Source organism: Cyprinus carpio, chromosome A14 (genome assembly GCF_018340385.1).
Source record: "Cyprinus carpio isolate SPL01 chromosome A14, ASM1834038v1, whole genome shotgun sequence".
Classification (NCBI taxonomy): Eukaryota; Metazoa; Chordata; class Actinopteri; order Cypriniformes; family Cyprinidae; genus Cyprinus; species Cyprinus carpio.
This window is the reverse complement of record NC_056585.1, coordinates 16,609,589-16,633,042: the sequence shown is the minus strand read 5'-3', so window position 1 is coordinate 16,633,042 and position 23,454 is coordinate 16,609,589. Positions and strand designations below refer to the sequence as shown.

At 38.4% G+C, this 23,454-nt stretch overlaps 2 protein-coding genes and 1 long non-coding RNA gene across 5 annotated transcripts; 2 read left to right on the top strand and 1 right to left on the bottom strand.

The window, feature by feature from the left end:
• Positions 1-1,214: 1,214 nt before the first annotated feature.
• Positions 1,215-8,192, bottom strand: LOC122147444. The gene is made up of 2 exons (XR_006161630.1): positions 1,863-8,192; positions 1,215-1,777 (listed from the first exon to the last, which is right to left on the bottom strand). It is a non-coding gene; the product is annotated as an uncharacterized LOC122147444 (long non-coding RNA).
• A 2,286-nt stretch (positions 8,193-10,478) lies between these two features.
• LOC109102047 lies at positions 10,479-17,710 on the top strand. Of its 2 annotated transcripts, none has more exons than XR_006161629.1 (7): positions 10,479-11,940; positions 12,692-14,015; positions 14,937-14,965; positions 15,243-15,371; positions 15,464-15,530; positions 15,814-15,917; positions 16,364-16,502. XR_006161629.1 is itself a non-coding variant. In XM_042770049.1 (7 exons), exons 1-7 carry the CDS (start codon positions 11,819-11,821, stop codon positions 16,955-16,957), a joined length of 2,373 nt encoding a protein of 790 aa, XP_042625983.1. In that variant the 5' UTR covers positions 10,480-11,818; the 3' UTR covers positions 16,958-17,710. The 2 variants fall into 2 exon arrangements, 1 of the variants encoding a protein (XP_042625983.1); XM_042770049.1 differs by having other exon boundaries at positions 10,480-11,940; positions 15,810-15,917; positions 16,364-17,710.
• A 756-nt stretch (positions 17,711-18,466) lies between these two features.
• Positions 18,467-23,192, top strand: LOC109101551 (RDS/peripherin-like protein xRDS35). 2 transcript variants are annotated; one of them, XM_042770047.1, is made up of 6 exons: positions 18,467-18,577; positions 18,905-19,055; positions 19,941-20,216; positions 20,687-20,841; positions 21,200-21,446; positions 22,525-23,192. In XM_042770047.1, the coding sequence occupies exons 2-6, from the start codon at positions 18,906-18,908 to the stop codon at positions 22,753-22,755; spliced, it is 1,059 nt and encodes a 352-aa protein (XP_042625981.1). In that variant the 5' UTR covers positions 18,467-18,577; position 18,905; the 3' UTR covers positions 22,756-23,192. The 2 variants fall into 2 exon arrangements, with proteins under 2 accessions (XP_042625981.1, XP_042625982.1); XM_042770048.1 differs by having other exon boundaries at positions 18,487-18,577; positions 18,902-19,055.
• The last annotated feature ends 262 nt before the right edge of the window (positions 23,193-23,454 follow it).

Below are 23,454 nucleotides of genomic sequence, written 5' to 3'. Positions count from 1 at the left end.
ATGTTGCAGTTTACGGTTAGCAATATCTTTATCTTATTTATAAAATATTTGAACTAATTTCGGTTTATGTTATTTATTTTTTGGTTTGTATTTGTTTTCATAATATCTGGTAATACTGCAAAAACTGCACTTAAACTGCCATTAATTAAAAAAGCTCAAGGATGGGTTATTGCTGACAGGATACCACATTAAAGAAAACGAACAAGCAGCTTACAGAATGAAATTAAACACTAGCCATGAAGAAATCTATTTCATTCAGTAGTTACATTTTCATGCTAGTCACACTAAACAAAGTTATCATCTATATAGCAATGGTTATTAACATAAACTATAACAGTAATATGTATTGTTGCATGAATAATAAACAACCGAAAAATTTATCCACCCCAACCTATAGTAAAGTATTACCATTTTGATGCAATATATAATTTAACAACGCTCATTCCAAAACAGACATCTTTCACAAACATCTACATGTCTGTCTCTTTTAAAGTGTTTAGTGTATATAATGAGTTGTATTTGTAAAGGTTATTGTAGCACAATTCTTAACCCCAACCGAGAACTCACTCATTTTCAAACCCTGGTTACAGCCATGAATAAAAAAAAAAAAATAACACACTGGTATACATTCAGACAAGTCTCAACTATACAACAGATAAAATTTTTTTTTTTTTAAATAAATTGGCGAAATGTGTTATGGAGGAAAAAAATGCCCTGACTTATATATATATATATATATATCACTACCCTGATATAATACAAATACCCTGGCCAATCATCACTCCAAGTGGATGAGTTTACCTTGCATTTTGTGACATCCTCAACTTTGCTTTTCAAACTGGAAAGAAATGGCTCAGAAAGTCAAAAATAGCCAATTTCCAAATAATAATGAACATGAGTACTAACATCGTTTTCAAATGTGAATCTGTATTATGAGCCCATACACAAAATGAGCATACAAAAGTCAAGCCAAAAATTTACTGAAATAGAAAAACAGGTGGCATTATAAAATTATATAACTGCATTTTTTAGTCTTTATTAAAACCAGACATAGAATGAGCATAACTGAATTAATGCAGGATTTCAGAAATACCATACAGTTCAAATGCATTTAATAACTTTTCAGCAATATAAATGAAACTTTAGGAATGCCAGGAATACAATGAATTAGGATACCTTAAGTACTGATATGAACTCATGTACAAAAACAAAGGTGACATTGGGGCATTAGCAAACCTTTATTTCACAAGTATAAACAATTTTGACATGAATGAAAACTGAAATGGAAATAAGTACCATCATCAAAATAAGAAAAAACAAAATTAAATCAAAAACGAACTAAACTTTGGGTACACTAAAGAATATAACTTGAGCAGAGGTTAGAAAGCAAAGACGCCGCAGGGAATTGAACCCCGTCCTGAGAATCAGGAGTGCCTCCACCGGAGTCTTTTGCTTTTTTTCTTATGAGGTTAAAAAAGCAAAACCTGAAGGAAAAATCCTAAGATTATTCCCTCAGGAAAAGAAAAACCTCAAACCTGCTGCTCTACGACACTCTGGTCTTCTATGGCTCTTCTTCTTTAGCCTGAAACTACACAAAGACTGCAGGTATCCCCCCAATCCCCAGATAAACTCTTCAAAACATCCAAAATGCCATAGCTACTATTGAAGTTACGGTAAAATTTTCATATGCTTCTACTTGGAAGATCAAATCTCTGACCAGCGAGGTCTTGAACAAGGTTGCACTTGCATTCAGGTGTGACTTGTTCCCATTTAATAGCTGAAACACAAAGAGGATAGTTTAGAGCCCCCCACCCCGCCCAACCCAAAAGTGTCATAACCAATGTAATTCAAACGTCAGTTACCACCAAACAATGGTCCAGGTGTCGAAATCCCGCCAACATGGCCAGAACAAAATCCTGCCTTTGTGAGTCACCATTCCTGTAACTAGACAGACGCTCGCAGGGTTTTTCCGTTCCCCCCCACAGACTCCCCAAACTATTTTCATAATCTTTAAATGGCAAAAGTGCACGTAAAAACTTATCTCCAGCCAGTGACGCTTTACACCCAACTCTTCGGAGTAAAGTGTTAGCAAGTCTACAGCTGCAATGAAAGAACAGAGCAAAAAAAATTTACAAGCCCACATCCCCCTCCCTCCCCATCCCAATACAATTTAAATTAATTTACAATCCATTCCAAATACTTGTTACGCAATTGCTTTGACGCAAGCACATCCATCCACTCCAATGTTACAGCTCGGGCTCAATTTTAGAAGAATCACAACAGCATACCTGAAAAGAGAGAAAGTGTTGCCCCACCCCTCCCCAAAGCTACCAAATTCCAAACACTAACATTGGATTTGATTGAAATTTTAGTGCAAGTGTTATGTGCATGCATATTTATGAAAAAGTGAATGCTTGTTCTACCCACACATAAGATTAAGATCAACTTCATGTACTTAACTCAGCAGATAGCAGCAGAGCGATGCTCAATTAGCAGCAAAATGACAAATGAGGTTGATCAGAGCGACTGGATGTTTCATCAGGCGGTTAGAGCTCTCCCAGACGACAAGACAATTTTGCTCCCTAAGTGAAATTGACCTAAGAAAATGAAGAATTGGAGAAGAAAAAAAAAAAAAAAAAAAAAAAAAAAACGGGAGAGACGCGCAGACACACAAAGGGACTTCAGCGAAGGGCTTCAGAGGTTTGGACAAAGATCTCAAGCGCACGGTAGGGGGATTTGATCGCCATTCATTCAAGTGAAGACATTCACCAGGGCAACTGCTCTCACAGACAGCCTCGCATTCAGATGCAGTTGAGAAGGCGTGGGACAGACGGGTAATCTGAAACAAAGAGCTTCTACACACAAACACTTCCACCACACCGACTTCAATACTAAGGAGTTAAGAGATGTAAAAGAAACTTAAAGTGCATGAAGCACAAAACAAGTGCAGCTTCTGAAGCAGTGGTGATTGATGTTACTGAAGATTACAATGTTGCATGAGGATTCTACAATCAAGTTTAAAGATTCAGACACCTGGTAGCTATAGACTCCACAGGACGACATCATGTAACTTTCACCACACAGCTGGCTGATGAGATTTCTGCAGAAGAAAGAGAATAGTGCAAAGCCCTCCCCAGCCCAAACAAATCTTTTCCAGGTAACTTTCGGCTATACAGCCAATCAAAAAAAACCAGCTGCACAGTTGCACAGCTTTTCCCAGCCACTCTAAATTTGGAGTTTGGAGCACATTTGTGCAACAGCTGAACAGACTATTGCTATACATTTGTAAAGCAACTTTTACACCCTGCACAGTTGCGCAGAGCAGTGGCTGGGTAATTAAACATTTTAAAAGTACAGTACAGTTTAATATCTTCTGTAGCACAACGAATTGTCCTGCCTGCCGAAGTATTCAGTGGAACCGGATGAAGTGGCATTCTTCACGAGGCCTCGTAAAATTCTGCAAGACCAAAAATGGCAAAAACAAAGGCCCCCTCTGCCCACCCTTACAAAACAGCCCATTATCAAAGTAAAACAGTCTACAAGAATCAGATATTAAAAGGGTAGGCTTATGTATAAGAGACTACAATTTAATGCATAAAGCATATCTTAAAGTTAAATTTGTATATTTTGCCTTTCTTCCTTCGACCTGAGTACAGTTGTAGAACTGGACTGATCTGCCTCTCCACCTTGAACAGAGTCGACATCAAGCCCTGGCATCCAAGCTCTACAAAAAGCGCCAAGCTTTACACTCACACCTGAAAAAGCACAGAAATACCCCAAAAAGCCCCAGACATACCCCAAGAAACAAAATGCATACCAAAATATTTCAATCACAACAAGCTATGCATTTATTAACTGAAAATGGGAACAGTTACAGAATGTACACTTACATACAAATTACAAAGCTAATTTGTAATAAGTGCTCTACCACACATCTTAACAATTGTAACAGACTATTAATGAAAAAATGTTAGGAACAAATGGCTTGCTTAGTGACCTTACGTGACCAAATGAGGCTGAAGTTGACTGATGCGAAAGCAAATCTTTACATACAATGTTAAGATGACATCTTCAGTCGAAAGCATTCAGGGACACTGCACACTGAAAAATGCAAAGGGGGAGGAAAAGAAAGCCTACACACATCCCCGCTCTTCAAAATACAAAATTAACCAAACAATAAGAAACTAATACAATTACTGCATAGACACTTAGCCATCAAATTGTATTCAAGTACAATACAATGACAGACAAAAGCAAAATGAATGCCATTTACATGAATACCCAATTACTTGCCATTAGAAAACGTTAAAAGCATCTTGGCCTCTATTGAAGTAGCTTTGCTCCTTAAGTGGGGGGGGGGAGGGGGGGCAGATATTGGTTGGACCACCAGCTTTGTTCTTTGAGGGTTTGTTTCATTCTGTAAGAGTCAAAATTAAGCAATCCCCCCAAGATCCACAAACCCCATAAACAATATCAATACATACAACCAATATCGATATACTATTCAATAATGAGACAAAAGAGTGCCATCATGATGTGTTAAATAAATGGAAGCGTTTGATCCCATGCCGTGTTACCAAAGATGTAAACGCTGGTCTAGCTGCCATGGAAGGCTTGTAACAGGGCCACTCATCCACTGGCAGACACACTGGTGGTTCCTTCCCCCATACAGCGCTATTCAAGCCACTGCCACCCTTAAATAAAGCCGCTTTCACAAGCTGCAAAGTCTAGGAAGAGATTTGGGTTAACGGCCCACACCCCTCCACCCCATTGCCCATGACAATCCCAGACATTAAATACTGGAAAATATTTATGTATAGTATATGGTTCACAATTCCAAACACAACTTAACACAAATTCAATGAGGTACCTTCCTAAATCCCATCAAAGTAGAGGCTTTCTTTGTAGCTTTGTAAGAATCGTTACAGAGGAGTCAACAATTTGACTTTAAAAGGGTCCACACAACATCCTGGAATCCCTTTTGGTTCTATCGCCTCTAAATGTGACCAGGGCCTGTGGGAAAGAGAACTCGAGAAACGCATTTGCCCCTCCCAAACCCCCAAAACACTTTGCAATAACATTACGTCACTATTCAGAAACTGCATTTGCAAAATCTGTATGTTACTACTTTTACAATAGCGCATTTACAAAAAATAAGCGTTGCGTTTTCCTTTTTTTTTTTTTATATATATTAAAGCAACAGTGCTTTTATTTCATTAAAATTCATGCATGAACTCATCAAAATTTTTACCGGCAGGCAATACGCAGCTGCCCTGGCATCATATGTCGGACTGACGCAGCGGGGGTGCAGTAGAGGTAGTTGTGTCGTGTAGGGACGCAGGGGAACTTCAACTCCGAAAAACCCTTCGCATGTAGATTGCTTCTCAGGACAGACCTAATGGATTTAAGCGGATATGGGGACGACTTTTCCACGGGCCTATAGCCAAAACGTAGCGGAGGCGTGGTCGATTAAGGACGGACGTCTCCACAGCACACTAACGCCATTCATCAGACTTGGCCAACAACAGGAAAGATGACACATCGGAATTTCAAACACTGTCACTCACCACGCCTGAAAAGGAAAGAACAGAACTTCGCGAGCAAAAGTGTTCTGGAATGCAAACTACTGACATGACTTCAAAATTACACAGGATACCTCTACCCATACAAACCAAATGCCCTCTTCGTGACTTTGCTATGGCGAAGACCCCCTGATACTCTCTGCTTGTGAGCCCTCTTTCTTTCTCTGCAGCTGCTGGGACATTCATCTTTGGCTTGCTCTGATCTAGACCAGCTGAGCTCCCTCTGGTGGCGAAAGTTGTCCTGACGCTAATCTGCCTTGTGGATCTGGCTCCCCCATCTGGATACTGCTGCTGTTGCCTGCTCTGTGCCCTCTGATCCTCCCCCGGTTCCCCTCTGGTCCTGCCTGGCTCGCCATCTTGTCCTGATTCTCCCTGGTCCTGGCCTCTGCTGTGGGTCTTTTCTTCCATCCGTTGTCATCTAAGCGCTAGGTCGTTACTGGATAAATTAAACTCAGTCCATTTCTCCTTTACTCCGTACTTCAGTCTTCTGCTGATATTGTCGGATCATGAAAGACAAGCTATGCTCCCCATTCACAGCTGTTACGCAACACGTGACTCAGTCCATAAAAGCGATCATTAAGGTGCATGTTCAAGCACTCAGAAGTGCGTCATCGTAACTGATTAAAATGCTTTTTTATGAATTGATGGTCGAAAAACTGGTTTTACGTAAAAAAATAAAAATCTTCAGAAACAGATAAGCTGCGACTATAATCATCGTCCATTTCTTCCTAAGTATGAACTCACTTCTTGTTCAATAGATTCTTCCTAATAGAAGTAACGAGACGGGCTTCTCCAAAGGCTTCAAAAATAAATAAAATACTAATTTCCTGGCTGTCCGGGGTTTATCTTAGCAGTAAGCGGATACTGATGGTTCTGTTATGGTTTGCAGAAAAAAAGCTTTTTTTTTTTTTTTTTTTTTTTTTTTTTTAAATAAAATCTTCTGTAGATCTGTTCGCCCTCGCATCATGTGTCTGCTAACCGTCGCGACCGCCATTTTGAAAAAGCGTTGCTAACGTTAAGAATGAGAAATCGAGTAACTTATCGAAAAAAAAGCTTTTTAAGTCAAGTCACGTCATAAAAATCTCGTTGAAAGAAGAATATATTTAAAACTAGCTTAATAAAATAGGATAACATGGTCATAGCTGTGCTTTGTTTAAGCTATTAGTCAGCTGGTTAAACATTTGCTAGTAGTAAAATCAGCATTACATATTCTATTTCATAAAATTGCTTATTTCATAGTTCGTCTTTCCTATTAGAAATAGTCTGGTAAGTAATTATTTAAAAAAAAAAATGCACTTTTAACGTATAAAAAGCTTTCATTAAATCTTCTTCACGCTAAATGTAATAGCCTTAGTACGGTCAACTGTAACAAAGTATAAGCTTGAAAGTGAAAAAAGTTGGCTAAGAATAGTGCTTCTAGATAATCGTTATTAAAGTAAAATAGAATAAAGCGAAATCACATCACCAGATCACCGAACGAACCCTGCCTGCCTTCCTGTGCGCCTCACCCCGTCGTGACGCGCTTTGTTGTTGCCATGGTTTTTATAGACCTAGGCGGTCGATAGGCGGTCGGTTTCAACTCCTTCCGCCGTGTGATAAAAAAAAATAGTTCCTCTCAAAAGAATTTTGCATGCTATTTTTATAGTTCTTTCAGAGATATATAGACCTGCTAAATGTATGTTGCTATGAACATTCATGAATACTGTTATAAGTGAAATTGAGCATGTAATAATACAAAAAAATCATGGTTTTATGATGCATTATGTATACACCTTATATAAGACACAAAGTCGAATTAGAAAGCAAACGTTCCATCAAATTTAAAAGCAGATGACATGGAAAGTTTTCTAAAAGGAATTCCCCCACAATTTTCTATTTCTGTGAGATCAACGGTCACAGCTGCTCAGAGATGCATTAATGATAGAGCCTCACAAATGTACTTTTCAAACAACAACAGTTACGTCAGAAGCGCAGTGCGGAGGAATACAACATGCACAACACGAGCCCCATCTCCCAACTCGGCTTAAACCAGTTTTAGTGCACGGATCTTCTTTTCTTTCTACTGCAGTGCCCCAGTGCGCATGCGTGTAACAGTTTTGGCTTGAAAAAGACGATAGATCAACTAAATGCCAGAATGTTCTAGTTTAATCCAGATGGAAAGTTATGCTAAAACAACCCAGCTTTTTTGGAGGTCAATACATATACAGTATACTTTAGAAGGTTAAATAAATGGCCCATCATGACAAATCAGAGATGATATCCATTGTTTTTGTTTTGACGTTGTGCTGTATTTTTCTCACTTGTAAACCGCATAAAGCGTATAAAGGTACGTTTAAACTGAATTGTCTGAACTCGTTTCTTTGTCACGTTGGTAGAGTGGGTGCGGGGCAGACGAGAGCTCCAGCACGTCTCCTCTCTGGTATTTGTGCTGACGAACACAGCGGGACAGGGGGGATGGGCAACACAAATGCACTTAAAAACACGAAGTACCCGTGGACTGCCTGTTTATGTCTAAACATTCATCATGTAATTGCCCGGTAGAAACCTGTTTAGTGACGAAGCGTTTAGTGCTCAGTTAGTATGCATCAATTAATCTGTTAAACGGGTTTATATTACACTGCGCTTAATACACACAAGCGTTTTGGGTTTACGTTTCAGGGATAATCAAAGTTAGATGAAAGTATTTAATCTCCAAAATTGATGTAAATTATGCAATTTGTTCTCAATTATTAAAAGCTGTACGCAACGCAATGATTTATTTATTGTTCTGTCGTCATTTGTGCTACAGCTCTTGAGATGACTTCGCAGATTCGTCATCATCATGCAGTTCTGTCATTACTGCTAATATAACACTGTCTCGTTTCGTTTTATTTCATCGTGTCATTTTGTGTCACAACAGTGGTATGTAAAAAATGTATATAAAAAAAAAACTTAATGTGATGAATGGAAAAGTGTGGAAAGATCTGCATATTTTAGGCCCGTTTTTGTTTTTCCATTTGAAGGTTATCCGCTAGATGGCACCGACCTCACACTAATCACGAAACATTCTTAAAGTAAAGTCCATTTGCCCGTGAATAAATCCTATCAGTCATGACCTGAATGAAAACCTTCAGCCAGTGTATTAGTCTTTAACGTGTTTTGAACAGGAGCATGACACATGGAAGGTGACTGATTTATGTATGTTTTATGGGTAGTTGGTGTAAGCAACATTAAGATTTTAGGTTATCATCTGACTGTATAAGTTCAAGTTCATGTTAAGCTTTATTGTCATTCCGCTACATGTGTGGACATACTGTACAGTGGAACGAAATGTCGTGACTTGCAGGACCACGGTGCTACATAAATAAACAATATAAACATAAAACACTAGACGCAAGAACAATTTTTAGACCTACATAGCTAACTATCTGAAGCGGTAATCTAACTGTACATATACTATTAATAATTGACTATACATACACATAACCTAAAACAGCCTATACAAGTACTTTACATAATGACTGTGCATGATATTGTGCAAAAGAGGTATTTAAGGTTAAGAAGCAAGTAGTGCAGTATGATTTGTGGTGTATTCAAAAGTAAAACGTTTGTTATCTTTTTAAGTCCTTGTAACATGAAGTGTTTATTAGAAGGTGTCTGGTGCTTATAGAGAGTAAAGAGCGTGTATTTCTACAGGTGGTTTGTACAATCTACTCACTTGTGTGTAGCACACTCAGAATTGCACAATGTTCTTGAGGTTTTCAACAGTATTAATGAGGTTTCTCACAGCCTGATGGAAAAAGTTGTTCCTGGTTTCAGGAGCTAGGGTTGTGGATGAGGTTTCAGTGGGGGGTGAGGTGATTGGAATTAAGGGCTCTTAAAGCCTGGGGGAAAAAGCTGTCTTGCAGAGTGGGCCCTGATGCTCCGGTACCGTCTTCCTGATGGCAAGAGCTGGAACAGACTGTGGGAGGGATGGGTGGGGTCTTTCAAGTCAAGTCAAGTCTGCTTTATTGTCAATTCTTCCAAATGTACAGCACATACAAACAGAGAATTGAAATTGCGTTACTCTCAGACCCATGGTGCATACAGATAACACTAACAGTAGAGCTTAAAATACAGATAGATACAGATTAAATATAAAATACAACTATACAAATAAGGGCATGTAAAAAAATAAATAAAATAAAAATAAAGTTAAATAAAGTGGCAAAAGGCACATCGCGAAAAGAGTGCAAACCAGTGAAGTAAACAAACAGTGCAGATAAAAAGATTGTAGTGCAAAAGAGCTTATTCAGACTGATTAAAGTGACAAAGAGCTCAGAGAGCAGTTCTTTATTTAAACCGACTGAAGAAGTAGTTGAATGAGGTCAGTTCTATGCTGAATGCGATAGTGAGCAGACCAATGCTGCACAAAGCTGGGTGAGACGGGTTCCGTGAATGTCCTGGAGGGAGGGGAGAGAGACACCAACGATCTTCTCAGCTGCTCTCACTATGCGTTGAAGGGTCTTGCGGCAGGATGCGTTGCAGGCGCCATACCACACAGTGATGCAGCTCGTCAGAATGCTCTCGATGGTGCCTCTGTAGAAGGTGGGGCCGGGGCTCTAGCTCTTCTCAGTTTGCGGAGGAAGTAGAGACCACAGTTGTGTCATCAGCAAACTTGATGATGTGGTTGGAGCTGAACTTGACAGTGCAGTTGTGGGTCAGCAGCGTGAAGAGCAGCGGGCTGAGCACACAGCCATGTGGGGCACCTGTGCTCAGTGTGGTAGTGCTGGAGGTGTTGTGGACGACACGGACTGACTGAGGTCTTCCAGTTAGAAAGTCCAGGATCACAGAGGGAGCTGTTTAGGCCCAGCAGGTTTAGTTTGTTGATGAGTTGTTGTGGGATTATTGTATTGAATGCTGAGCTGAAGTCGATGAACAGCATTCTGACAGTCTTTGTTTTCTAAGTGGGTAAGAGCCTGGTGGAGGGTGGAGGAAATGGCATCGTCCGTGGAGCAGACGGTATGCAAACTGGAGCGGGTCAAATGTGTTGGGGAGATTGGATTTGATATGGTATATGATTAACCTCTCAAAGCACTTCATCATGATTGGGGTCAGTGTTATGGGACGATAGTCATTCAGGCAGGGCACAGGTGACTCCTTTGGTACTGGTATGATGGTGGTGGACTTGAGACATGTGGGGACAACCAGTGAGATGTTAAAGATGTCTGTTGCATTTTAAACCGTGCATAAAACTCATTGAGTGTATCTGGGAGGGATGTGTCATCATCACAGGCCTGTGGCAGGGGCTTGTAGTCTGTGATGGTCTGAATAGCTTGCCACAGACTCCATGTGTCTTTGCTGTCAGTAAAGTGATTATTGATTTTTTGTGCATACAACCGTTTTGTTTTCTTGATGCCACGGTACAGGTTGACTCTTGCTGTTTTGAGGACTGCTTTGTTTCATCTCGGGTCTTTAGCAGCCCAAGAACCTCTGTTGTCATCCATGGCTTCTGGTTTGCACGTGTGGTGATGTTCTCGGTGACTGTCACATCATTAGTGCACTTTTTGATGTAAGCAGTCACTGTTTCAGTGTACTCTTGCAGGTCTGTGTGGTCATGATAGTTGGCTGCCTCTTTAAACATGTTCCAGTCTGTGTCCTGGCGCTTGTATAAGGTCAAATGTGTATTTTATGTGCTGTAAATAGTCATCATTTCTTTTGTTTTTACATTTTTAGCCTTTTCAATTAATTTATGAAGACATACAAATAAACAAAATGTCCATGTCAACTACATTTATGCATTATAAAGGAAAATATAGCATGTTGTTTAAAATTTAAGTAGGTGACCCAATTAGCCTACCATGTCATGCAATGTCCTTTCACCAAAGCCTGATCGATTGTGTTCCAGCTGTGTTCTCCCCCCACCCCCACCCCACCCCCGTTTTCACTGACTTCGATATATGAAGTCATTACATCAGAATCAGATGGGTATTGGGTGACAGAAAGCCCTGGCAGCATTAGACTTGTTTCACTCAGCTGCTCAAGCCTGGAGAAGAAACATCTGCTTGTGAAAGGATGCACTTTTGAATATATTTCTTCAGAAGATCTTTCATTCTTCAGATTACAGGAACTTTAAAAACTAATTTTAAACAGACCCAAACAGCTACAAGGATCACATGCCCAAATCAGAGCTTAAAAAAAAAACATTTTCAGGAATTGCAAGGGAGGCATTAACAGAGTTACGCAGCTAAATACTGATAGTGTGGCAAGTATAAGAGATGGAAAGATACTTCACACCTGTGCGTGGCTCCTCAGAGGATGAGGTGAAAATTTACAAACATTACCGTCCCATACCTCAACAGCATCCTCACAACCATTATCACCACCATGGCTCACACAGGTATGTATATGTAAACTTTCTCTGGAGGATATGTAAAATTAACTAGCTATTACAATTTCTCATTCAAGCTAAATAAAACAAAATATAAATATAAAAACTTAATCTTGAAAAACTGAAATGAAAATGAGAAATGTTGACTTGTAAACTAACTGAAATAAAACGAGTTTAAGATTTTTTAAATTAACATTTTTTAAATAAGTTAAAAAAACGAAAGGTAATATAAATTTAATAGAATATAATAGAAATAGAAATATGTTCATATAATAAATATAAATATAATAGAAATAGAAGCAGATGCAAATGCCTTTCAATATTTACACTTAGTTTTCAGGCCTGGTGGCACATACATACAATTTCAATATAAATATATTTGAAAATGAATATATATAGTAGGAATTGAACAAAACAAACCTATTAATGCATTTGGTTTAATTTGAAAAAAAAGCAAACAACCTTCAATATTTTTCCTCATAATTTTATGGCAATTACGCTTAATTGAAACAATATGTAATAGTATGTTAGGAAAATTGTACATTGTGGCCTGTAACAGAAAAAAACAAAATATAATATCTATTACATTCCCACCAAATTTATAGCTTTATGTCTTGCAACTGAGAAATTGTTATTCAACACAAAGTAAATCTCCCAACTGCTATTGTGTAATAAGTCAATATATAAAAACAGATCACATATTGACATTATTTTCATTAATATTCATTTAATTTCATTATGTCACCCCCTTTTAAATCAGTCAAAGCTCTTCAAGCGGTCATGGAAAACACAGTGATAAACATACTTACCATCACCACGACAACCAGCATCACTTTTATCATCCCGCAAACCCTAAAATGTCTGGAGACCATCACAGCTTCTCTAAAAGGTCTTCCTCCAGCCTGTCCTCTTCCACTTCTTCATCTGCATCTTGGACCTCAGAGCCCAGTCTGGATGATGAGACGTATCTCATGCACAAACCCCAGCATTCCCTGTCCTGCTCCAACATCCCTGAGGTTCGAAGGAAAAGCCACAGAGATCACAGAGATCAGAGGCACCGCCACAGCCTAGAAAATGTCGTCGAACTGCTGCCTGGTTCACAGCATGAACATCAGATGCCAAAACTCTCCCGGGGCCACAGCAAAAGCGAGGAGGCCCTTCAACAAAACAAGCACAAACATGATTACTCAGAAGGATCTCACTCCATGCATCATGGGCCACTTTACAAGACTGCAAGCCTGGGACAAAGCCTTGCCTTTGGTGGCAACACTCTAGGTGGCAGGGTGGTTCCCAAGAAGGCTGTTTCAACCTTTCAGCTACCCAGCAAAGGTATTCTGAAAAACAAATATGATGGACAGAAAGAAGGAAACTTCAGGAAAGCAAAGTCTATGGAGGTGCTCTCCACCAGGGTGCACGTCACAGGAACATCCAAGCAGATCTCTACGGAAGCTGCAAAGGATAACTTTATGAAAGGGAAGCTACAGTTCTCTGCATTTCTGGACGAGATCACCAAGCAGGTTATCAGTCCCTGTGCTCTTAGCTCTTTTGGTGTAAACACATCAACGCCACCAAAATCACCCAGTGAAGAGCGCAAGAACCGCAGCAGCAAGCAGGAGAGCTTTGTGCCATCACCAAAACAGCAGCCCATCAGAACCGAGAGACGTGATTCAGAAAAAAACGATTCAAGCTCACTTTCTCGATCACATAAGAGACCGAGCAAATACCACAACCGAAACCTGACCAGTCCTCCACCCACGCCCCACCACCCTTCTAAAGCTGAAAGACAAGGGGCTGCTTCAGGTAAACAGCACCACAGGCAATATTCTCAGATGCTCACTGATGGTACCAGCACCAGCCCAGAAACTGTCCACACCAACCTCTCTAAACACAAAGAGCGACATCAAAGTAGTCATGGCCCTTTCAGACACATTCATACCAAGCAGGAGAAGGGTTCACCGCCACATTTGCGAGCCGCAGGGCTGGAATCAGAGTCTCAGTCGAGTAAATCATCCACCAGTGGTAGTTCAGAGAAAAGTGACAGACCCAAACACATGGGACACAGGAGGCAGTCCAAACCACACAGGGTGAGTTCATCACAAGACCAAAAAAGCCTGTTTATCATAATGTTTGGTGCAAAATAGGGCTAGAACCTTAAAATATTAAATGTACTGTTTTGTATTCCAATCATTTTATAGGAGGTTTGGAATTATTGCAACCCTGTTACCCAAATTTGAGATGTGCGATGGATTTGTATCACTTGTGAAATTGATAGATTTTTTACAATAAACACCAGTCAAAGTCTATATGAATAAAAATATATGAAAAACAGTTTATTTATACAATTTTTACAATTAAAAATCAATACAAAATAAAAAAAAATAAAGGTAATCAGCATGAACAACTTTTTGTAATTATTGATAAATTTAAACAAACATTACAAATTTCACAGACAATAAGATTTTTAAAAAGACATTAATGCGTTTATTCAGCAAGGATGCATTAAACTGATAAAAAGTAACAGTAAGGATGATATTTTTACAAAACATTCTACTTCAAATAAATGCTGTTATTTTGAACATTTTCTTCTTCAAAGAATATTTAAAAAATGTAATGAGGTTTCCACAAAAATATTAAGCAACACAACATATTATTAACTGTCATAATAATAAGAAATGTTTCCTGAGCACCAAAATCAGCATATTAACATAACATAACAGTAGTGTATATATTCCATTATTCTAGCACAGAGCAGAAAGATAAAAATGAAGGGATAATTAAAAGAAAAATTTAAATAAGTGATAGCCTTGGTGTAACCTCTAATGCTGGAAGCACGAGGGATACCCTTCATTGTGTCCATATCTGTTGATGAACACAATTGAACCAGATGAGTCATTAATCAATGGTCTTCCCTGGAACATATCACTTCAAAAATCAATTTTCTATTTTCTGTTCTGTTCTGTCCTCTATTCTCTGTTTCACCCCCCTCTCTTCTCTCTTGCCCCTAGGATTCATCTGGTTCCATGGACAGAGTTCAGTAAGTGTTTCCCCCCTTTTTCTGATTGGTTATTTCAGACTATTGATTTTGCTCTTATTCCAGAACTTTCCTCCATTTTTCTCTGCTCGGTTTCCTAAACTCTGCCATCCAGCCTGAGCTCCATCAATTGCCTCTGTTCATCTGTCCGGTACACAGTCAGAGCAGAGTCATGATATTTTTCTTTGCGAATGATTTATGATACTGAGTTTCTACAGAAGCACAACAGTTTACCTCCTGACAAAGACAAATAAACACACTGATCTGTAATATATTGCAGGATGCTGGAGGAGTACAACAAAGAGCTACATGAGAACCTGTTGCAGACGGTGGCATGCATTGAGAACATGGAGGCAGAATTGCAGTGTACCAAGACAGAGTTAGTCAGCTTCAAAGAGAAATACAGAAGGTCAGAAACTCCACACGTACTGTGAAAAACAAACGTTTTTAGTTCATGAAATGATAGCACCCATCTCATTCTCTGTTATATATCATTTGCAGGCTTCAGGAAAGCTATTCTGTTTCTCAGCAGGCAAACAGTGTCTTGGAGCAGAAACTCAAATCTGCGGTAAGATTAACACAAGTAGAGGAGGCACTTTCCACAAAAGACAAAGAAACTCTGTGTCGTGAATTGCTTTCTTACATTTTGTTTTCTTACACAAAGTGCATACCTGTAAAATATGATGGTACTCTTGTCAGGGCCTCATGGCTTACTGAATAAAGCGCCTGCTTGCCCTTGAGCTGGCCTCTTTGAAAATACAAATTCACAACACCTGAAATTTCTGTAGTGCTATCTACCATCACTGATGTTACATTTAAGCAGTATTTTTTAACCTTATTCTGACAGATAGACAGCTTGGAATCTGAGAGGAAGTTCCTCATGCAGAGAGTTGCAGATGTGACTAAACAGCTGGATATTGCTCAGAAGACCATCAACTCTCTGGAAAACGTCAATGTCAGTGCACATGCAGACAGATACAGCAAACAGATGCCCCATGTCTTCTATTTTTTTGCACAAACTAGTCAATTCCTCACTTAATAGCTTATAGTATATAGTATGCATGTCTATAATGTTATACATTACCCTAAGGTATTTTATTGTAGTATAGTAGATCTTTTACAAGCGCGGCTTGTTTTTTAGAGGGCTCTCCTGCTTTTGATATCACAGCTCAGGATAGTCTCCAGCCAATCAGCATTGCCATGACATAATTTCCACCCTGAATGAAGAGGGGGCAATATATAAACTTGTTCAAAAAAATAAAATACAACAATGCTTATGTTATAGCCAGCCAGCAGGCTTATGTATAGTTGTGTCGGCATAATGAATTGTTTCAACATAAAAACACAATTAACCTGTTGAAAAAAACAAAATGTTAAAGGTTAACATCTTTCTCTCTTTAGGTTCCCTCGTTCATTAAAGAGTTGTTGAGAAATCACTTTGATTCTCGGGAAGCACTGGAGCACTTCTTATGTCCTCGAACATCTCCACGCAAACCTGATATTGACCAATCAGAGAGGGCGCAGGAGGTCAGAAACAACCAACCATCTGGTGGAAAAGAGGAAGTATTTGAATGGCCACAGACTGGACACACATGTTCAGGTGCCAGACAACTGTCTGCCACAGCCTTTCTGCCATGGAAACATGATCATGATCCATGGGCAGGGCCAGGACAACTCATGGCTAAAGGAAGTGATTCACAACTTCCTTTTTCTTTTGATGATGATGTGCCAATCCACAAAACAATGGCAGATACAAAGGCCCCAAGTCATCAAGTGCATCAATTAGCCATTAACACAGAGATCCAATTAATTCCCCCAAACCCATATAATTTAGATGAGATGAGGTTCAGCAGAAAGACAGGTGGAGAGGGAAGTATCACTGTGGGGAAAGAGCCCACTGATGTCAGCTATCTTACTGCTCATAGGATGCTGAATGAGTTTTTGAACCAGATTCCTCCTCCAGCGCATGATGGTGAAGGGAAAGATAGCTTATAAGCAGAACTATAACAAAAGGAAAGCAGTAACATTTAATTTGACATCTTTTTGGTAAACTGTATAGGAACTGGATAAAAACCTCAATAACGTCTCCCATTACCAATATTGCAGCAAGGATGCAAATAACTGTGGCTCTGATGGCTCTTTATTGGTAGTTGTGAAATACACTTGATTTCTAGCTTTACAAGTATAATTGCTGTATGCATATAAGTATGTAGATACGGTATACCATCTGGTTTTGTGCTATATCCATTAAAACTTTTAGTTTTCTGGTTTCCTGCTTTCATTTGTAGTTCAGTACATTTGCAAAAGGCATCCTTTGTATTTGTGTTTTATGCCTGTTTGCACTTTTTGCCGTGCATATTGTGAAATATTTAAGGTTAGCAATAAAATTGTATAATTCGATATTCATTTTTTTATTGCTAACCAAAATTACTGTCAATTTGTTTTGGAAAAGTATGGCACTCTCATTCTTCTGTCTTTGGGTGCTCAATGTCTGCCTGTATAAAATTAAAAATTAAACTGTAGAGTGAATAGCACTTCTATGAAATGTGTAAATGAACTGAGACAATGTTCATGTGGTTATTTATTGTATAAATTACATTTAGGGAAATTTGAATTGTTGTTTTTGTGAAATCTATATGTGTAACTATATGTATATGTATAGAATATAAGTTATAGTTTCTGCTAGAAATCAAATAAGCCATATAACCATATATATTTAATATAGAATATCCTTGTATTTTTATTCCAAATGTATTAATAAAGTCTTGTGTGCAAGTTTGCTCTACATTTGGGAATGGTTAATATCTGTCTTAGTCACTTGGGGTGTCTTTATATCCATATAAAACACAGTCCAATTATATAACAATTGCTTCAGCTGATTTAAAGTTCAAATTAAACAAACATCACATTCTCAGTATATCATAAGACAATTAATACTGCTTTGTAAATTTCACATGACCCATTCCTGGTTATATATTATTATACAGCATCTATATTCTGCATAGTCACAGTGGATTAAGAGGTCCATAGTGTTATATCATATCGTATCGTATCATATCATATCATATCATATCATATCCTATCATATCATATCATATCATATCATATCCTAAAATTTTGAAATATATAAAATGTTATAAGTTGGCAATTTTGTTACTACATTTTTACTATCTGGGGCATTTTTTTTTTTTTATCACTGTTAGTGTGTTTTTGCCCTGAACCGTGTCCTCATTTATGAGTCTTCATTTATTTTTAACCCTGCCTTATACACTGAGGGTCACAGTGTTCAAATGCATCTTATTCTGTTATGCCTGTTTTCTTCTCTATTCTTTTGATGGTTTCTCAGTCCATTAAATGGCACACTTTGCATCAAACCCCTCCTTCTGGCACTCTTCTGGACTTGTTGACCAAGGGCAGGTTTGTTTAGAGGACACTGGCCTGGATTCTCATTGGTGGATTTGGTCTAATAGGATCAGACATGACAGGAGATTATGACACTCAAGACATAATACTCTATATCATATTTTTAAGACCTGGTCAAAATGGCTGCCAAACTGTAGGAGGCATATTGAAGGCTCAGGGTCTGAAAGAAAGGGCACTCAAACATTCTTGAAGGTAATGAATCATTTTTCTTCTGCTTAAATCAGACGATCTTGGGGACAACCTAAAATGTCATTTTAATTTAACATCCAAACCATGTTTTGTCCCACGCTCTTGTATTAGTTATATTGAAAGTATTTTGGAGGTGATTTCCAAGTGATACTGGATAGCACAACATTATTATTATTAGAACTAACAGAACCTGATGAAACTATGGGAATTTACCTGAGAATTACTGATTATTTGCTGTGCTGGATACTGATACTGCATGACCTCTATTAAATTCCTCTTCTGCAATCTAAACTTCTCTCTCTCCTCTATCCTACACTTCTTCTTAAGCAGCATGGTGTTGTTAAAAATGAAGTTCCCCTTCCAAAAGAGGGTGCGTCTGGCCCAGGGTCTCTGGCTGCTTTCATGGGTGGCCATGTTCTCTGGAGCCATCACCTTTGCTATGGGAGTCTTCCTCAAAACTGAGCTACATCGCAGATCAGAGGTGATGAAACGTTTCTTAATTAAAAAGCACATAATAGGACCTGAAAGTAAAGAATGTACTAATGCTTCCCTAGATACATGCTTGTTTGCCAAAAACATAAGTGGAAACATAATGAATTGCAGTGAGCAGTGTGTCTGCCATTATAGTCCATTTGGATCTATAAAAAATTTGAAAGGATAAACAGAATCAGAAATGCACTGCGTAGCAGTCATGCTTAACAGTTTTTAGAAATGCTCTGTGTTTTGTACAGTAAACAAATGTTTTACTAAGTAATATTTACTTAATGGTTTGCAGATATTATTTATTGGACACAATGAATAAATTACTGCTTTATTTACAATACTACAACAAGTTTTACTTTCATTTACCCTTTATATTGTCAACACCAGTGTAAAGGGCCTAAGCTTTGTCTTGATGCGAGGAATAATCTCACATAATCTGAGGATTGGCACTCAGATAATGTCCTGTAGTGTGTACCACCTGAGCTTGTATCTATAATGAAGTCAATAAACCTCACAAGGAAACCTGATAATGACTGAAAAGAGCATTGTGGGAAGAAATGAAGGACAAAAAAGTCACACGCATTCTGTTCAACAGGTGCAGGCTAATTGGTTTACAGTATATAATAGCTAACCTAAAACTTTCGGTCATGTCTGTAGGCTATAAGCAGATGCAGGAAGAATTGAAGTTGCTTAATGGTTAGCAAGAATTGTTAAAATATAAATGTGTACCATGCAATATACGTCACTTTGGATAAAAAGTATGCCTAATGCATAAATGAAATGTCTTTTTCTTATACTGGATTAATTTACGATTCAAAGAAAGTAAACATTGGTCTGGGCCTGATTAAATGCATGAAAAAAAACCCCCTCTTACTCTATACAGGTAATGCACAGTATGGACATCCACATTGTGCCAAATCTGCTGATGGCAGTGGGGTTAGCATCAGTGGGCATCAACATCTGTGCTGGTAAAGTCTGCCAGGACTCACTTGACCCCTCGCGTTTCCCACGCTGGAAGACGTTTCTTCCTCCGTTCTTCTGCTTCTCTGTCTTCCTCACCTCCCTGCTGCTGGTGGCCATGATTCTGAGCTTCGCCCTGCAGCCCAGCCTGGAGGAGTCTCTGAAGATCGGGCTGAAGAATGGCATCAGCTTCTACAAGGTTGGTGAGAGAAAGACAAAAAGAACAAAGTGGGGCATAAAAATGATTCAACTGCAATCAGGTGTCAGTTGAACTTAATTTAGTAATTTAGGCATAGCACTTACATATACATATACAGAATATAGATACATACATACACACACACACACACTAAAGGATTTTTCTGATTTTTAAATGCAAATCACAGCTGAATTTTTGAAATACTATAAGACTTTGAAATGCTAGATATTTATTTATTTGAATAAATCTGGCATTTCAGAGTACTATAAATATTTATTGAAATAAATAAATAAATCTGGCATTCCAGAGTCCTATAGATATATATTTAAATGGATAAATGAATGAATGAATAAATAAAGCCTTCAAATTCAGAAAGAATTTGATATAGAATTGAATTGCAGGATTTCAAGTCATACATATTTCTCTTAATGAACTTTCATGTATGTATCTGATGTTCCATATCTCTGCAGGATACAGACACACCAGGCCGTTGCTTCCAGAAGGAGACTATTGATCGTTTACAGATTGAGTTCCAGTGCTGTGGTAATACTAACTACCGGGACTGGTTTGAGGTGCAGTGGATCAGCAACCGCTACCTGGACTTCACATCCAAAGAAGTGAAAGAGTGAGTCCAAAAATCATAGATAAACTTACACTGCTGCACTCTCTCCTGAATGAAGGGCAGTGTTTGTTTTTTTTCATAATGGATTGAATCAAAGGTATCAGTGGTTAGTCAACACACTGCAAGATATTTAAATAAGTAAAACATTCCAAAATGCTTTCTTTTAGCTTCCAAGGTGAATCAGAATTTAGAATGTCATGTTCTGAAACAGGATGTCATCACCAAATGAGCCTGATGCACTGATCAGAAAGTCAATACAGACAGTTGCAGAGTCAATGGTTTAACAAAACTAGGAATATTATACTCATAACTGCATTATATGTAGTCTTATGTTTCTACCTATTCCATTTTACCGACACAGTCGTGTGAGGAGTAATGTAGACGGCCGATATCTGTTAGATGGGGTCCCATTCAGCTGCTGTAACCCTGCCTCCCCCCGGCCCTGCATCCAGTACAGTCTCCGGGACAACTCTGTCCATTACAACTACGAGTACCAGACTGAAGAGCTGAACCTGTATAGCCGAGGTTGCCGCCAGGCCCTTGTCAGCTACTACATGGGTTTAATGAACACCATCGGCCCTTGTGTTCTATTTGATTTCCTCCTCCAGGTATGAGCTGATTAATGGCTTTAATGAGTAGTAAGCAACAGCTTAAAATGAATGTTGTAATTTATGTTGAACAACAATGCATGACATGCTCTTCAAATTATGATAACTACAGAACTTATTTTACTTGTAAAGTGCAAAACACATGGCAACTTACAAACTTTAAGACTGAGGTACTAAATATTAGACTAAATTAACCATCCAACATTATTAAGTTATTACATATGTTTTAGGCTTAATATGTGTTAACTGCATCAGAGGATCATCATGAATGTTTTGTGAGGACTCGAATAACACATTGTATAATCTAATGTGCTCAACACATCGAACGGTTCACACACTCAGTTAATATTGACATGCATCCGGAATGGCTGGCAGTATGGTTGTGATCTCAAAGGTGTCAATATTCATTATTTGAGCATTAAAAATAACTTTCACCCAAAACCACATCACGCTCTCAGCTTTTATAACAGTCACAGCTTTTGTAACACTAACTGCATGATTCATTGCTCCTCATACACTAATTCAATAGACAACAAATCAATGCTGCCAGAACCAGGAAATAAAACTAGATTTGTTTTGCTATCTACAAAGTGTGATTCTTAATGTGGCATACTATCAGTTGTTAGTTCACAAATTCCAGTAAAGTTTGTTGTTGTTCCTGCCAAAAAAAAAAAAAAAAAAAAATTATAATACAGTGTGGTTATAATACAAGGGAACAAAATGTTTTGTAAAGGAAGAAAACCAAAAATGCAAATTTGTTAACCATTAACGACTTCATAAACCTGTATGAATTTCTTTCTTTTGTGGGACACAAAATAAGATATTTTTTAAAAATCTCTCTGCGTTTCGCTGTCCATTCAATGAATGTTAATAGAATCCGATGCTGTTTTGGACCGCAGTGTTCTTCAGCAAATCATATTTAGTGTTGCGCAGAAGAAAGAAATTCAAACAGGTTCACAATGACATTGTGAGTGTATAAATTACTTTAGGAAGACTCTTTAAGAGGCATTTGGGAAAACCTGAGGAAAATGTCTTAAAGGAGCTTGAACTCTGATCTCTGTATCTCTTCGGCCTTCAGATGGCCATTCTGGTGAGTCTGCGCTATCTGCAGACTGCAATGGAGGGTGTGATTGGACAGGAAAATGTGGAGATCGAGACAGAGGGATACATCCTGGAGAAAGGAGTGAAGGAGACATTGCTGGAGACTAAAGAAAAGGTGAAAAGGCTCCTCCAGTTCGCTCAGGTGGGCGACGCATCTTCTATGACCCCGGGCACACAGCCAGAGGAAGAAAAGCCAGCCACAGCCTAAAAGACCAAGTGTAATTGTTTATAATGAGTGCTAATGTGCACATTAGTGCTTACTGTCCTTGATTATCATCATCCAAAGGGAATACATAATCATAATTACAATGTAACATTGTTACTTCATTATATTGTTAAATGAAGTCATCAAGTTGCCCCAAAATTTAAGGTAACAACCAGTTACCTCTCAAAACACTGGAAACTGTTAATGCAAAACCTGACAATACCAAAATACCCCTTTGACAATTATACATAAAGTGAAGATGTATAAAGAAGAGTTAAAGCAGAAAATTCCAAGGAAATGAAGGCAATGAAATAGTACATTTCATCACATGTGGTCTGTAGATGTTTCGCTGCTTCATGCTTTGCTTAAATAGACAAAAAATTAAGAGTTGAAATTGCAAAAGATACATACGAAAAATAAAGATTTGAGTTTTTAACTGATCTATGAAGTCATGTGTTCATTGTGTCTTGTGACTGTTCGTCAAGTGCTTATTTTTGTTTTTCTCTTTTGCGTTGAAATGTGTATTTCATTCCAACACTTCTTACCCCACACTAGCCTGATCTTAACTTCCCTTGTGAAAGGGTGTAGTGTTAAAAACATTTCCTCTTCTTTTGCCTGTGCAGTGAGAGAGAGACAAAGAGCGAGTGAAAGAGAAATGAATAGGATTACTCTGACTGAATGCGGCAGGCTGTTCTGACACCT